Genomic DNA, 17,773 nt, shown 5'->3' with positions numbered 1-17,773 from the left:
TACCCAAAGGGCCAGGATAGAGGCATCCTAGCAAGACAGAAAATATTTAGATGATAACCTCTCTTCTCCAACCAAATACCAGAAAAAAATTGTAACTCAACTGCCAGCCACACCAACAAAGGTCGAGTGGAGCATCTGGACTTCCACCCTCATGGGCCTGTAATGAGGGGCCTCAACATCACCACTGGGGTGGTGTGGGGGAAGGCTAAGCAGGAAGCTAGGATTTTCATCCCTCCTGGCCAGTAATGAGCTTGTCTCTTCTTTCCCTCCACAGTATCAATAATCATGAGGGGAGCCTGGACTCCCACCCCTGTGCAGCAGGAATGAGGATACCCTTTCTTGGGTGTCAATGGAGGTTGAATGGGAACCTGGACATCTACTTCCAGGCAGTAATGGGTGGCATCCCTTCTCCTCCAAGAGAGGTGTTTGGGGAAGCCAACCAAAACTAAAGGCTTAATAAGATCAGAATGACTGCTTTCAATTGAATACTACTTGTCATCTGAATAACCAGGAAGATCTCAAATAGAAAGTGACAATAAAGAGATGTCAACATTGAGATGACGGAAATGTTAACATTATCTGATGAAGATTTTAAAGCCATCATGATAGTAAGGCTTCAGTAGGCAATTATGAGGGCTTCCCTAATGGCTCAGATGGTAAAGAATCTGCCAGTAATGCAGGAGACCCGGGTTCAATCCTTGGGTATTATGAACATGCTTGAAACTCTTGAACACACTTGAAATATAGAGCACATCATCAAAAAATAGAAAAGATATAAAGTCTCAGGAAAGAAATAGAAGACATAAAGAAGAACCAAATTGAAATTTTATAAATGAAAATACAATAACCAAAATAAAAATATTAGTGTTCAGGCTCAACAGCAGAATGAAGGAGAGAAGTGAAAGAATCAGTAAATTGAAGGTAGAATGATAGAAATCTAATTTGAAAAACAGAAAATAGACTTAAAAAAAGGGCATCAGCAACCTGTAGGACCATAACAAGAGATCTAATACTTATGTCACTGGAGTCCAAGGAGGAGAAGAGAAAGTATTCAAATAAATGATGGCTGAAATTTGAAATAATGGTTCACAAATTTGGCAAGAGACACAAATCTACAGATCCAAGAAGCTGAAGGAATCCCAAATGTGATAACCCAAAGAAATCTACACCAAGACAAAGAAAAAAATTTTGAAAGCAGCCAGAAGAAGCACTTTACCTATAGGGAGAAACAGTTAGGTTGCTAGATTCTCCCCTCCAAAAATGTTGCACCTGTTTTTAGAATTCCCACAACAGTCTCTAAGCAGTAATTTTACCATCACCCCTTCCAGTTAACATGAGTTTTTTTTTATCAGTCTTTAAAACCTTGGATTTTCTGCATAATAAAAGAAAATTATATATTACCATTGTTTTAATTTGAGGGCTTCCTAGTTTGCTTCAAGATGGGGTTGGTCTCTATAAAAACTAACCATATGATGAGAGGCCTGGAACTTTCAGCCTATCCTGCCCCACCTTAGGGAGGGGACAGAGGCTGAAGATTGAGTTCAATTACAAGTGGCCAATGATTTAATCAATCATGCTCACATAATGAACTCTTCATAAATCTAGAGAGCTTCAGACTGGTGAACGCATCCACATGCTGGCAGGGCAGTGCACCCCAAACTCTAGGATGACGTAAGCTCCTGTACTCAGGAGTCTTCTGGACCTTACCCTATGCACAGACATAGCTCATTTTACTGTACATCATTTTATTATACTTGAAAGATACTGTATTTTTTAACAAATTGACCATTTGTGGCAACTCTGGGTCTAGAAAGTCTATCAGCATCATTTTCCCAGCAGTATTTGCTCACTTCTTGTCTCTGCGTCACATTTTGGTAATGCTCACCAAATATTTCCATTACTATTATATCTGTTATGGTGATATGTAATTGAAACTTAGCAGGACCCTGTGGGGCTTCTGAGCACTAAGGCCTCTCCGTGTCCCCCATTCCTTGTTTGTAGGGAATAGACTCCAGCCTCCATGAGGTCTCCTTGAGTCCCAGGGGCAGATTCGAACTATTGCTAATCAGGGAAGGGAAGGGACGCTGAGACAAGGGAGGAGCCAAGAAACAATAAAATCAGGACCTGGGGCAGGTCCTGATTCTACCTCAAGGGATACACACAGACATATCTTTAAGGCTTTCTGGGTATGCAGTGGTAAAGAACCCACCTACCAACGCATGAGATGCAAGAGACTAGGGTTGGATCCCTGGGTCAGGAAGGTCCTTTGGAGCAGGACATGGCAACCCACTCCAGTATTCTTGCCCAGAAAATTCCATGGACAGAGGAGCCTGGTGGGCTACAGTCCATGGGGTCACAAAGAGTAGGACAGACTGAGCACAGACAACTAAAACCCCCAACAAATGGAAGATGTCAGCATTCTTCATTCCAGATTAAAGAACCCAGAGAAGCTCTTCAAGAAGACCACCTGAGGCCAGAACTCATTAGATTACCTGAGACCAGAGAATAGACACATGTGTATATATGGCTGAGTCCCTTCACTATTCACCTGAAACTATCCCAACATTGTTAAGGGCTATACCCCAATACAAATGTTTTTGGTGTTAAAAATAGAATAAAGGAGTGTAGGCCCTAATCACACACTCTAATCTAATCAGCAGCCCTGCCCTTAAACTATAATAACTTGCTATAATAACTCCTCACCAAATCTCCTGGGGTTGGGACAGTTTTCGAGGGTAAGAGCCTGTGTGTCCCTCTTTGTCTGGCAAAGCAATAAACTCATTCTTTTCTACTTCACCCAAAACTGTCTTGGAGATTTGATAAGGCACCGGTGTACAAAGGCTGAATTTTGGCATCATTACCAGAAAAGAGCAAGGGATTAGAGGTTGTTTAGAGAGTTGAGGACACAGGGCTGGAGATGAAGCTCTATAAAATCTCTTGAACAACAAGATTTGATGGGCTTCCCGGTTGGCGAGAGCACAGAAGCACTGGGAAGGGGTGGGCCTGGATGGGGCACAAAGCGCCGTGCTCCCCCTGCTGTTCACGCCTTGCCCAATGTGTGCATCTCTTCTGTCTGGCTGCTCCTGAGCGGGAATCTCTTATAATAAATCAGTAAATGCGAGGACATGTTTCCTTGAGTTCTGTGAACCGTTCTGCCAAGTTATCAAAGCTGAGGAGGGGTCGTGAGAACTCCACTGTGCAGCCAGTTGGTCAGATGTACAGGTGATAATCTGACTTGTGTTTGGGGTCTGAAGTGAAGGCACTCTTGCGGGAATCGAGTCTTTCACTTGTGGAATCTGATGCTATCTCCAGGTGTGTGTGTGTGTGTGTGTGTGTGTGTCCGTGCACGCGCGCGTGTGTACGTGCGTATGTGTGCATGTGCGCACGTACTCGCACACACGCTTGTCACTCAGTCATGTCAGATTCTTTGCGACCCCATGGACTGTAGCCCACCAAGCTCCTCTGTCCATGGAATTCTCCAGGCAATCATACTGGAGTGGGTTGCCATTCCCTTCTCCATGAGTGAACTCCGGGAGTTGGTGATGGACAGGGAGGCCTGGCGTGCTGCGATTCATGGGGTCGCAAAGAGTCGGACACGACTGAGCAGCTGATCTGATCTGATCTGATCTCCATGGTAGATGATATCAGAACTGAGTTACATTTTAGAACATCCAATTGGTGTCTACTGGGAATTAAAGAATTACTTGGTATTGGGGAAAAAATAGCTCCATATTTGGTGGCCAAGAGTAAGTATTGAGCATGGAGGGAAAAAAAAAAAAAAGCCCAACTTTTCCTTTAAAAAAGTGTTTGCAGTGACTGCTCAGCTTTATTTTCTCTGGCACAGAAAAGGTGCTGCTCAATAAGTACACAAAATTTTAATTTCAACATTTCCTGCCTCTTTATGAAACAGTTTAGAGTAGCTTATAAAAGACAAAGGGTTTCCCGGGTGGCTCAGCAGTAAAGAATCCGTCTGCAATGCAGGAGCCACAGGAGATGTGGGTTCGATCCCTGGGTCAGGAAGATGCCCTGGATAAAGGCAAGGCAACCCACTCCAGCATTCTTGCCTGGGAAATCCCATAGACAGAGGAGCCTGGCAGACTACAGTTCATAGGGTTGCAAAGAATCAGACACAACTTAAGTGACGTAGCATGCACACACGCATAAAAGACAAAACTAATAATACAAGAACACAAGAGAGCAAAGCAAGATGAGGAGGAGCAAAGCAAACATCTGGCCCCTGGAGATGTAACCCTGACACAGAGACTCTGTCTCTTGATGCACAGCAGGGAAGGGAAGGTGAGGAATTACTAATTTCTATCATATGAAGTGAAGAGACAGAGCACCTCTTCAGAGTAGGTCCTGAAATGCCCTGCAGATCCAGTGGTAAGCTCTATAGAGATGAACGGTGCTTTCACAGTCAATGCAAATGTAACCCCTACTAAGAGTCAGAGGTATAACATCACAGACCAAGTCCGTACTGTGGGTGACAAGTGTGGCTTTCAAGTGTTACAACTTCCATAGCACTTAGATTATATCCTAAGTTATGTTCCCTGAATAGAATCATTTGCCCTGGGATTCTGATAGGAGTTGGCTATTAAATGGCTCATGAGGCTACTTTTTAGTCAGAGTGTTCTTTTCTGATGATTAAGGACAGATTCTAGAAACTGGGCGAGGAGCTGACAGTGCTAAAGTTCTGGTATGAAACAATTATAGCCTCTAACCAGAAGTGTTTGTTGGGATGTATTCTAGTCTCCTTCCACAGGGAGAGGAAGCCAGAGGGTACCACACACAAAACACTTGGGGTTTACCTCTAACAGCTGAGCCACAGTTCAGTGGAGCCCTCCCATGAGACCCAGAGGACCGCAGCAGAGATAGAAGAGAAGGTTTTAGCCTGAAACAGCGTAGGTCGTGCCAGCTAACTCATTATGGTGCTGGCAATGCAGCTCTGGCAGATAAGTTATCTCTCCATCATTTAAGAAAGTGACTTCCTGTATATTATCTTGCAACATCAAATTAAGTGGTAGAGAATATTTGCTAGCAGCAGCATGGTCAAAGTGAGGATGCACTTTGCCAATTTCTGAGTCCTGGTCCAGTTGCCATGCTCTGAAAATGCATTTCCAGGTTTCACTGCTCCAGTAACGGAATGTAAGAGGAATACTATGGCAGGCTGGTGCCCCCAGGACAAGCAGGACCCCTCTGAAGCTGGCTTTTAGCACAGCAATGCCAAGCCTTCCTGAGACTGCTCACTGGTGGCCTGGAACACTTCCACCCAACTGGTCTTCCTTCTTCACTCTTTCATGGGCTCAGGCTTGCATTGTGGCCAGACTACACCTCTCTCCCTGTTTTCTCTCATAACTTGCATTTCCTTTAACAAAATCTGTGCATGTTTAATCCCATTTTGTCTGCTGCTTCTCAGAGATCCTGAACTAATACACAGAGCAATTTCTATCTTTATCTTGCTTGATGTTTAACCTTTGTGAAGACAGAAACACAGCAGGTCCATGTTTCTCATGGATGACCTGCCCAGTTCATGGTGTTTTGTTTTTAAGCCAGGTTCTTGCCACAGGAGAGTACTCACCCTTTATCCTTCCATTCTATAGCAGAGGGATAGGGGGCTGATTTCATCTAAAATAGTATCAAACTTTTATAATGCAAAATTAAAAGGTTGCAGTCTATGAAATAACTTTGCTTTAATGAGGAGGGGCTTAGTTTAAATGTCTAGTTTAATCCACACCTGGGCCCAGTTTACAGAATGAGCATGAAATAAAACTGCAGAGTCTTGATCTTGCCTTGGCAGCACCCTCGTCCAAGATCCATGACATCCATCCCAGGAGCTTGACCACAAAAGAGAACTACTGTTGGTTTAAAGAAGGAAGGAGATGCTGGACATGGGTTGCATGGTCCCTTTCAGAGCCTAAGTTATCAACAGGAGGTTATTAATTAGAATATCTGATAAGGAGAAGTCCATCAGAGTTCCCAATGGTCTGCAGGGAGGTGGATACAGGAGAACATATAGGGTTCCTGTAAGCTTGGTAATAGAAATTCATGAAGAAGAAATATAAGTTAGAAAGTCTGGGCGTGCAGCAAATGTACCCCACTGTGGCCAATAAATAAAAGAAGGGACTCAGGATCAGTGAAAATTGATATCCCAAATGTCTCTACACTGTCCTAGGAAAAACCCTCCTCCACTTCAAAGTCCAGAGAATCCTGACTCCATGCTCTAGCAGACAGGGCTCCATGGTGACAGAGCAGGCACAAAATAAAAGGCAAAGGCCATTTGTCTTCACGTGTGGCAAACGGCAAAACGGGGCTCCTATTCTTCTAATGAATCGGCTGCTGAAGCTCCACCCCAAGGCCCTCCTGTTTTGTCCTTTTTATGATATGAAGTGCAGAGTCTTCATGTCTCCATTTTGGGAACAGACGCGTAATTTTATTCTAATGGTGATCTTTTTGTGGTCACTGGAAATGTGTTGGGCTTCCCTTCAACAGACCAGCAAGGTCAAGAGGTGTGTTCTGGAGACCTCTCCGTGTTGCCTTAATGCAGAGCTCATCTAGGCATTTGCAAACATGAGGTAAAGACCTTCTCAGGACCAATGAGGGGTCCACAGAGGCTCTTGCAGCTGATCCCTCCCTGCTTCACTGTATCTTCCTCATAGCCAGCAAGCTAAGTCATGGTCATGGTTAACTCTCTTCACTGGCTTCATTGCCCGAGTAACTCCTGCTAGCTACTATATTCCCCAACATGTTCTTTTTAAAATATATGAGTAGATGTATAAAATAAACCAGCTGCAAGGACCTATTGCATAACACATGGAATATAGCCAATATCTTCTAACAACTATAAATGGATATAGCCTTTAAAAGTTGTGAGTCACTATGTTGTACATCTGAAACTTTTATATTTAACATCAACTATACCTCAAAAACACAATCAGGTTTAAAAAAAAAACTTCAGAGCTTCCTTGGTGGCTCAGTGGTAACCAATCCACCTACCGATGCAGGAGACATGGCTTCAATCCCTGATCTGGGAAGATCCCACGAGCATCAAAGCTACCAAGCCCAGGTGCCGCCAGTGTTGAGCCTGTGCTTGAGAGCCCGGGAACTGTGGCTACGAAACCCACGTGCTGCAGTGCTGAAGCCTGCGAGCCCTCCAGCCCATGTTCCCCAGCAAGAGAAGCCTCCGCAATGAGCAGCCCGTGCACTGCACTCTCTAGCTGCCCTCACTGCCTGTAACTGGAGAGCGCCCCCAACCCCCTAACTAGAGAAAAGCCTGTGCAGCAACAAAGACCCAGCACAGCCAAAATAAATAAAAATAAAACAAATACTCAAAGTGTTACTTCAATGTGTTATTAATGTCTAATAAATTAAATACTCATGTATACTCAAAAGCCTTCACAGTTCCTAGGCAAACCTGATTTTCCCATACCACATTATAGTTAAATGTAACTATAATATTTAGTATATATATTAATGCTAATACTGAATATATGTTTAACTATATAATACACATATTACATATAGTTAACTATATAATACATATATTGCTATAAAAATATCTAGCTGTAAATAAAATAAAGCTGTAAAGATCTGGGAACAATTTCCATTGTAACTATTCCAACGTAATATTTAGCACTGAATTCATGACTTTCCCTTCTCAGCAATCATCATGAATCCCCAGGAATGTTTTCAAATTGTGAAACTAATCTACAAACTGTTTTCAAAGTAATAACATTTTTATGGTACTGAGTGTAATAGTCAATGAAGAAGAAATCATGTTTGGCCTTATTAAAAAATGAAGAATAAATGAAAGACATGAATAGAACCTACAACTTCATAAGCCAGATTTTTTTTCTTTGGAATTTCGCTTTGGGGAGGAAATGACAGTTTGGCTGATTTTCAGTGGTCCCATGGGGCTCAGAGCACCTCTCGCTGGAGGCCCATTTCAACATACCTCCGATCTGTAGGGTACAGCTCCACGGTGACCACATCAAGAGAGTTCCATGCCGAGATGGTCAGCCCGTTGTACAGACACAGCATGCCTATCATCATGGATTCGCTGGTGCCAAACCACAGGAAGAAACAACTGATCCCCGAAAGCACCATAGAGCCACCTGCCAACGTAGCAGACAAAAGGTGGGGGTGTTTCCTGTTATCTCAGTAGAGCAAGGACCCCTGGTTCTCTGAGATCTCACAGCAAAACTGAATCCCAAGAGGAAACTGCACTCTGGGTTCAAAAAGCTCAGCTACCGGTACATTTATCTGTATATAAGCTTTACCTCTCAACTACCTTCTGAACACAGCAAGCATGAAACACACATCACCAATTACTCAGCTACCTAAGTAGAAGAATAGACATTAGTCACACATAATTAGTTTTTCAGTCTGTTAACTCACAGAAGTGGTTCAAATGAGATGTAATTAGACATATATATATATATATATATATATATATATATTTTTTTTTTTTTACTAAAATTTAGTCTTAATGAAAGGTCTTAGGAAATTTCTCCTCATTTCTGTGGGATGCAAATCCTAGGGGGGTGGGGAGGGTAGCAGGAGACAGGCTCCCTCTAGATCGCAAGGGCAGCTCCTCTGTTTTACACGAAGCCAAGCACATACCTAGCATCGTTAAGCGCCCAATTCTGTCCATCAGGAGAGCAGACACGATGTTCCCTGGCAACACTGCCAGTGTCCCCAGGAAGTTGACAAAATAAATCCAGTAGGCACTATAGTCATCATCAAAGGTAAACTGGCATCCTGTCTTGTTGTACAAAAATGTGCTGTTTTGAAATCTGCAGTTAATGAATTTATATGGCTCAAAATCTGCGGACACAAAGAAAGACAGTTCAGTGCATCAGGCTGGCACACCCATATGAGCAAGCTTGCCAAGAATTCAGAAAAAAACCATGGTATTGGAAGCTCCCTGAGGGTTTCAGAGCTGGCCAAGGCACAGGGTCTAGTCAAGTACCCTGGGTTACAGGGTCCCAATGCAGCTGAAGGAAGGAATCCCTTTATTGCATAAAGGAATAAATTAAGTCCAATTATTCTGATTTCTTATGGTTGGTCATTGCTAATTATACTGCTTGCTGACTCCTTTATGTTGTTACTTTGTTCTAATTATCATGTTACGTAAGGACCATCATTAGAGTACTAATAGCTTTTACACTACAATTACAAAAATAATTTGTTCTAAAATGTGCATGAATCAGCCTTACTACTGCCATTTTATAGGGCTCTGAGGCAGTGAGAAGAAAAAGGACTTCCCTTGGGTCCTTGAGGCTGAATTTGCAAGTGAAGGTTTAAATGAAAGAACCCACGGAGGAACCAGAGTTGGTCTCATTGGACAGTCACCAGCATTCACTGCTGATTTTTGTCCTGAACTTGGATCTAGCCAAAAGGCGTTGCAGATGATGGTGGGTTCTGCTGAAAGGTAACGAGGATCAAAACAGTTATCCTCGCTGATCAAAATCGGCCTAAAAAGCTGGTCTCCTGAGGTTGAATGGGTTGGAAGACAGTGAGGGACCACTGTTTAAACAAATCCTAAGAACCCTGACCCCATCCTCACTTGGAGCTAGGCAGAGGTGGCTCCTGTCTGAGCATCAAGAAGCCAGGGCTGGTAACAAAGTGGCGCTGGTCCTTCTGCTGGTGTTGGGCCATTATTTTGACCTCATGGGACAGAGCGACCAATGTGTGGGGTGATAGAGCAGGGCTGTGCGATCAGACGAGCCTGGGCTCATATGTCAGCTGTGACCAGCTGAACAACTGTGGCCAAATTACTGCAGTTTTTGAAGCTTCAGCTATCGTGAAAATTAAACAGGACAGTGAGTGTCTAATAACCTGAGGTAGGAACCAGCATATAGTCAGTGTTCAGTCAATGTTTGCTTCCCTCAACTTTTTCCCTGGGATGTTTCCTAGACTCCATTAAGTGGATTGAATTAAAAGACTGTATGTGACTGAGCATGTACTGTCCATCTCTGTAGACTGTAGTTCAGGCCAGCTCACTTAAGCTAACAGCAGAGTTTGAAATCAAGACTGTCAAATGACTACAGGTTAATTCTCTGCTTTAAAAATTATTCACCACAGGATTATTATTATTATTATTTTTTGCCAACTTTGAGCTCAGCCTGTTCCATCTGCATTAAATACGACAAAAACAGTCACTACAAGCTCAGCTTTGATCCAACCTGATGGAGGGAGTTTGTTCATTTATACTTTAACATTCACTTCCCCCATAAGCGTCTGCCCACACCTATCACCAAATAGGTATCACGTCTCTGCCAAGAGCCAGGGCTGTGAAGAGGACCCAGGCAGGGTTAAGTGGCACACCTACCTGTTTTGTTAAAAACGGTTTCAATAAATGTGCAGTTCTTGAAGTAGGTGTTGACTGAAGTCACATCCTCAAAGGTGCAGGACTTAAAAACTGAATTTTCGAAAGTTATGGATTTGAACCTGATCCCTGCAAATCTGTCCAACACACACAAAAAATTCATGTCAATGATTGTGTCTATCAGGGTACAAAGTTAAGTCAAACAGATTTAGAGATGTGATGTTCCCCTACGGGCTGTGCTAAATCGCTTCAGTCATGTCTGACTCTGCGACACGATGGTCTTTAGCCCACCAGGCTCCTCTGTCCATGGGGCTCTCCAGGAAAGAATACTGAAGAGGGTTACCTGAGGTTCCACTATGGACTCTCTTAATTAAAAAGGACAGTGGCTTCTGGGTTTTCTACACTCTTAGCTCTCCCCCCTCTTCCTCATGGAGCCTGTCCTTTTGACTATCTCATTGCTCCCAATATTATTTTCCACCAGAAAAAGAGATGGCATCCAAAATAACTTCATGTAGGCTTCAGCAATGTTGGTAAAAGGGTGTTTGTGGGGTATACAGTTGAAGGCATTGAGCTTGGAGATTACCTGTGGCTACCGATTCTTTGTTTTTTAATCCTATCCTCCCTCTTGCTCCTTCACATATGCCTTTATTTGAAAATTCTCTATTTGGGGTTAACAGCTGTAACTTGAGCATGTGTTCCCATGCTTACTTTTATTTCCAAAGCTGATAACCTGAAGACTCTTTATTCTAGTGTAGGGACTTCCAATTATCTTAAAGAGAGGATGGGAGAATCACTTATGTGACGAATGATTATCTCAAGGGTCAAGAAACTTATTGCTCACAGTCATTTCCAAGAATATTTTTCTTCTCAGTGCCAAGAGGTGTTCCTCAAACCAAGCTGAATGACCATAGCTCAGCCTATTTTTGGAAATGGTAGAATGATGAAACTTGCTCTGATTCATTTTGGGTGATGCAAGAGGGAAGGTGGAGATGATAATAGTCACAATCATTCTGACATCTTAGAAGAGTTTATGGTTCAGATATTAAGTGTTGATAAAGACCCTTGGGAGACATGTATACATATCTATCAATGTGTCTTGGTAATGTATTAAGAGACTGTGAATGTATCCTTCACCAGTCATTGAGAGGAAAATGCTTATTCAACTGGGGAAGAAGTTAATACACCATATACCAGTGTTGTTAGGGCAGAAAGGGACCAATCCTCTTAGGCAAGGAAGATGACTTAAAAGTAATTTACTATTGAGATTTTAAAAATTATCCTCACTCTAATGCCAGACTGCATTTGTCAGCTCAGAATGCGCTAAGTGCCTACGAGACCAACCTCCATAAAACATTCACCCCCTACTCTAGGAGTTCAGAGGAAGATCGCCTAAGCCATAAATCTATCTACAGAAGGAGGGTAAATCATGGCACATTTTAAGAAGATCACTAATTTTCTGAAGTGAAACTGCATTTGGAAAGGGGAAACAATTTTTCCTCCCCCCAGGGGATGCTATCTGCATAGAACACACATGGAGAACAATTCAAAATGTTCAAAAAGGAAAAAGTAAGTCTTTGCCCTCCCATCCTCAAGCTACCCAGTTCTTTTTCCCAGAGAGGACCACTATTGTCATTTGCTCGTCTGCTCTTCAGGGAGCGCTCTGCAGACACTACTCTACACTTTGCTTTGTTCTCCTCAGAGTCTACTTCAGAGGCCACTCCTTATCAGTACACGAAGAATTGCCATTTTAGAAGGCTGAACAGGAAAACTATTTTTAAAAACTGAGTTAGTTAGTGGTATTTCAAATTTCCATGAAAGACAAAAAAACTTTTTTCTATCACCTTCTAAAATAAACTTATGGGCTTTACAAGGATTTTAATGTTATTAAAATTATTAATCATTACATTGCCAAAGTAAAGAATTTCTCCATGATTGACCATATTGGAGACCATATGACCATACTGTCATATTTTTTTTTAAATATGACATACTAGAAATTTCTAATGGGATTACAATAATTTTTAAATAATGAAGTCAATTTTCAACCTAGAATTCTAGAGCACTTGACTCCAAGATTTCTGTAGAAAAACAAGTACAGATTCAAGTCAGTATTTTGGGAGGGAGAGTAAAGGTGATCCTCTGTGGATCAGGCCTCCCAGTGAATTGCCAATCCATATAGCTACCTCCTAGTTGGTAACTCTCCTTTTCATTACACAAACCATAAGCATCCCACAGAATTAATTTTCATCTTTCCAAACTGGTTTTTGCCCAGAGAAACTTTTATCAATTATGTTTGATTTTTACTTTGATCTCTTTTTAAATTGGGAGGATTTCCTAAGAATGATGTAAACCAACAGAAAGTCATACCAGCAACCATTTGCTCAGATAAATAATGGGTAGAAACAAGGGCCTTGTCTGTCCTTTTCCATCTCCAAAAAAATAAACCAGACCATTTCTTGAATCAGTTCTTCCTCCTCATCACGAGGAGTTCCACACTCCATACTCAAAAATGTCCTTTGCTAACTTATCTTCTATTTTTAAAGCCCTTAACTTTGGAAAATCATTCCAATTCTTTAACTGAAACTTTCTCTGATACAACTTAACCCCAATTCTTGAACCAGCATAGTGGAGAAGGGAGGAATTCTGAAGAGTAGCAGCCCCCTTTTCCAGAGACAAAGAACAGGCGTGAAATTACATGTCAGATTTCCTCTTTGAGTTAAATAACACTATAACCTGTTTTCTCATAATCCTTACTCTTCCCTTCCATAACTTATTTTGCTCGCTTTCCAGGGCCTCTCTGAATTTTGTTTTCATACCAGTCAATTTCACTCCTTTACAAATGGGAAGTAGCTCAGTTTAAGAAGTAATTTAAGTGAATTCACTGATATACGTGTATCTTTTCTTTAAAGGGCATTTGGAAGCATTTGAATTCAGTCTGAAAATGACTACATGTACAAACTGAAAAAAAATTGTGCATACGCATATTTTAGTGTTATGAAGGCAAATAAGAAATACATTTTTAAGATGAGGTAGGATTAAATGATTTAAAAGTTTCTGGACCTGCCATTGTCACATTCCATTCCGGTAATAATCTGATTTGCCATTGTAAAGTTAATAGTTGCATTTGAAAATTTCACTTTTGGTTCATCTACATTTTTCAACACATTCGACTGCAGATGTTTAATGACATCGGGGAACCAAACAGATAATCCGTAGTACCTGCAAAGACAAAGAAATGTGAGTTTGTAAAGGTGTTTGCTTTCAAGGGTTTTGATCATCTTTACTATCATTATTCTGAATTCTTTTTCAGGTAGTTTGTCTATTTTCCTCTTCATTTTTTTTTTTTTTGGACTTCTGTGTTTCTAGTTTGTTCCTTCATTTGTGTAGTATTTCTCTGTCTTTTCATTATTATTATTATTATTTAACTTATTGTGTTTGAGGTCTCCTTTTCCCAGCCTTCAAGGTTGAATTCTTTCTTCCTTTTGGTTTGTGCTCTCCTAAGATTGGTCCAGTGGTTTGTGTAAGCTTCGTATTGGGTGAGATTTGTGCTGGGTTTTTTTCATTTGTTTGTTTTTCCTCTGATGGGCAAGGCCGAGTGAGGTGGTAATCCTGTCTGCTGATGATTGGGTTTATATTTTTGCTTTGTTTGTTGTTTAGATGAGGCATCCTGCACAGGATGCCTCTGTTGGTTGGGTGATGCCTGGTCTTGTATCTAAATGGTTTCCTTTGTGTGAGTTCTCACTGTTTGATACTCCCTAGAGTCTAGAGTCTTGGAGTCAATGCTCCCACTCCAAAGGCTCAGAGCTTGATCCTTTTTAAAGAATGATCACATTTCAGGATTCCATATCACAGAGAAACCATCTTTTCCCGTCACTTCACCTGGAGCTGCTGCCGGAGCTGTGGCCATGGCCGTCACCTGGAGACCCAGTGGGTGCATGCTATAAAGGTGTCTCTAAAGGTGCCGGCACTCTAGTGGCCATGACCATCTCCCTGCTATTTTCAGAGAGGTAGTGGTTCCTGGAGAAGCACTGCTAATTAGGACTGTGCCCCACTCCCCCTACCCCCACCCCCGTCCCTTAGCATTATGGGTCATCAAATAGGAATCTCATTGGCCCTTCCTCATCACAGGTCTGCAAGAATCAAGCTAGAGGGATGGCCTGGGTTTCCCTGGAGAATCTCAGGTCCTGAGTCTCTCCTTGGGAAAGAGACATGTGTAAGAATTCTATCCTACACAGGCATATCCTGGCCCAGAGGTTTCTCCTCATCCCCTCAGGCTGCACTGAAGAATCCTATCTCCTAGTCTCTAGCTACAAACTCCTGGGGTCCCCAAACTGTGAGGGCCCTTAGAGAATGACCTCTTTATTAACGGATGATTTTTCTTGGTTCCTTCACTACTGTGGTCCTGTTAGCCTGGGGGCAGAGCCCATGCCCTCAAGGTTCAAGGCTGGGAAAAAGGCCATTTAAGTATTTATTGGAAAAGCCAGGTTATTGCCCACTTTCTACCTCTCGCTGGTAGTATGTTATTCTAACAGGTTACAGCTAAGCCACGCTGTCATGATCTTCAAAGCAGTAGCCACTAACCACAGGTATGAGCAGTTAAATGTGACCAGTCCAGATGAGACATATGTATGGGAAAAATGTAAAATTAGGTCATTAATCGTATTGATTAAATGTCAAGAAATGATAACATTTTGGACAAAACAAGTAAAATAAGATATATTATTAAAGTTTGTTTCACCAGTTTCCTTTTCCTTTTTTTCCACCCCTTTTTAAATGTGACCGCCAGGACATTTAAAATGATGCACGTGGCTGATGTTATATCTTCACTGGACAATGCGGCTCTAAACTGGTGCTTCCCACCCAAAGCAGGGTCTCTGGACCAGCACCATCAGAATCACCTGGGAACTTGTTAGAAATGCAGACCCTCGGGCCTCATCCAGACCTGCTGAATCAGAAACTGTGGGGTGGAGTCCTCCAAGGAACTCTTCTGATACTCAAGTTTGAGAACCACTGCTCTGATTTATCCCCAGTTACACTGAGCTACACAGCGGAAGAAGTGGTTATGAGAATCACTTGTGCATATAGACAAGCTAGGTTTAGAATCCTGGCCTTGCCACTTACCAGCCATGGGATCTTGGGCAAGTTATCAAAGCATCAGTTACCTGCCATCTCTAATATCAGAATGATGAGAGTAACCACCTCCCCGGGTAACTGCTTGGATTAAATGAAATGCAAAATACCCAGCACATAGCGAGTGCTCAAAAGGCTAAGTCGTTTTTATCATCAGCATTGTCAACAGGATTCCTGAACCATCTCTGCCTCAGGATTCCATAGATTCCAGCCTCTTGTCTTCACATATCATGAAATAATTACTGCAGGGGTATGAGTGGTGGCCACTGAATATGAAATGACTCTGGAGGCAGCAACTCTGCAGGGCTCTCTATTTGTATCCAGAGGATGTAAATCTTCAAAAATGTCAACAATGAGGGAAGCATGACACCCTGGAACATTCATCATCAATAACATGGAGGAGTTTCTGCTACGTTCCATTTCTTCAGCCAGTGTTTACTGGATAGCCACTGAATGCTACACATTGTGTGAAGTTTCAGGGACTTTATAAGGAAATTATAAAGCTTAAAATGTGGTCAATAACAGGTAAGTAAACAAAAGAAATCATAGATATTATCCTGTAACTCTTCATATTTCAAGAGCAAGACATTTGTTTTGCTTTTTCTTTGGATCTAGCCAGTGTTTAGCATATAGTAGAAACTTGCATGCGTCCATGCTAAGTCGCTTCAGTTGTGTCCACTCTCTGCGACCCTATGGAGTGTAGCCTGCCAGGCTCCTCTGTCTGTGGGATTCTCTAGACAAGAATACTGGGGTGGGTTGCCATTTTCCCCTCCAGGGAATCTTCCTGACCCAGGGACTGAACTTGCATCTCCTTGACTTCTGCATTCAGTTCAGTTCAGTTGCTCAGTCTTGTCCGACTCTTTGCCACCCCATGGACTGTGGCATGCCAGGCTTCCCTGTCCATCACCAACTCCCAGAGCCTACTCAAACTCATGTCCATCGAGTTGATGATGCCATCCAACCATCTCATCCTCTGTCGTCCCCTTCTCCTCCCGCCTTCAGTCTTTCCCAGCATCAGGGTCTTATCCAATAAGTCAGTTCTTCTCAGCAGGTGGCCAAAGTATTGGAGTTTCAGCTTCAACATCAGTCCTTCCAGTGAATATTCAGGTCTGATTTCCTTTAGGATTGACTGGTTTGATCTGCTTATGGTCCAAGAGACTCTCAAGAGATTTCTCCAACAAGTTCAAAAGCATCAATTCTTCGGTGCTCAGCTTTCTTTATAGTCCAACTCTTGCATCCATACATGACTACTAGAAAAACCATCTAATAAAATAGCGTTGACTAGATGGACCTTTGTTGGTAAAGTAATGTCTCTGCTTTTTAATATTCTGTCTAGGTTTGTCATAGCTTTTCTTCCAAGGAGCAAGTGCCTTTTAATTTCATGGCTGCAGTCACCATCTGCAGTGATTTTGGATAAATCAAGCCTCAATAAAGTCTCTCACTTTTCCATTGTTTCCCCATCTATTTGCCATGAAGTGGTGGGACTGGATGCCATGATCTTAAGTTTTTTGAATGTTGAGTTTTAAGTCAACTTTTTCACTCTTCTATTTCATTTTCATCAAAAGGGTCTTTAGTTCTTCACTTTCTGCCATAAGGTAGTGTCATCTGCATATCTGAGGTTATTGATATTTCTCCCGGCAATCTTGATTCCAGCTTGTGCTTCATCCAGCATGGCATTTCGCATGATATACTCTGCATATAAGTTAAATAAGCAGGGTGACAATATACAGCCTTGACGTACTCGTTTCCCAATTTGGAACCAGTCTGTTGTTCCATGTCCAGTTCTAACTATTGCTTCTTGACCTGCATACAGATTTCTCAAGAGGCAGATCAGGTGGTCTGGTATTCCCATCTCTTTCAGAATTTTCCACAGTTTGTTGTGATCCACACAGTCAAAGGCTCTGGCATCGTCAGTAAAGCAGAAGTAGATATTTTTCTAGAACTCTCTTGCTTTTTAGATGATCCAAAGGATGTTGGCAATTTGATCTCTGGTTCCTCTGCCTTTTCTAAAACCAGCTTGAACATCTGGAAGTTCACAGTTCACATACTGTGGGAGCCTGGCTTGGAGAATTTTGAGCATTTCTTTGCTAGCATGTGAGATAAGTACAATTGTGTTGTAGTTTGAACATTCTTTGGCATTGCCTTTCTTTGGGATTGGAATGAAAACTGATCTTTTTCAGTACTGTGGTCACTGTTGAATTTTCCAGATTTGCTGGCACATTGACTGCAGCACTTTCACAGCATCATCTTTGAGGATTTGAAAGAGCTCCACTGGAATTCCATCACCTCCACTAGCTTTGTTCGTAGTGATGCTTC

General features: G+C 42.1%; 1 protein-coding gene across 1 annotated transcript in view; it reads right to left on the bottom strand.

The window, feature by feature from the left end:
- SV2C (synaptic vesicle glycoprotein 2C) overlaps positions 1 to 17,773 on the bottom strand; it is a 221,156-nt gene that overhangs the window by 14,030 nt on the left and 189,353 nt on the right. The window contains exons 9-12 of the mRNA XM_070796864.1: positions 13,388 to 13,546; positions 10,331 to 10,464; positions 8,620 to 8,823; positions 7,952 to 8,111 (exon numbers count right to left, since the gene is read on the bottom strand). Of these exons, the coding sequence (XP_070652965.1) occupies positions 7,952 to 8,111; positions 8,620 to 8,823; positions 10,331 to 10,464; positions 13,388 to 13,546 (657 nt within the window). The remainder of the gene's footprint in view (positions 1 to 7,951; positions 8,112 to 8,619; positions 8,824 to 10,330; positions 10,465 to 13,387; positions 13,547 to 17,773) is intronic.

Source organism: Bos indicus, chromosome 10 (genome assembly GCF_029378745.1).
Source record: "Bos indicus isolate NIAB-ARS_2022 breed Sahiwal x Tharparkar chromosome 10, NIAB-ARS_B.indTharparkar_mat_pri_1.0, whole genome shotgun sequence".
Classification (NCBI taxonomy): domain Eukaryota; kingdom Metazoa; phylum Chordata; class Mammalia; order Artiodactyla; family Bovidae; genus Bos; species Bos indicus.
This window is presented reverse-complemented; position numbering and strand designations above follow the sequence as displayed.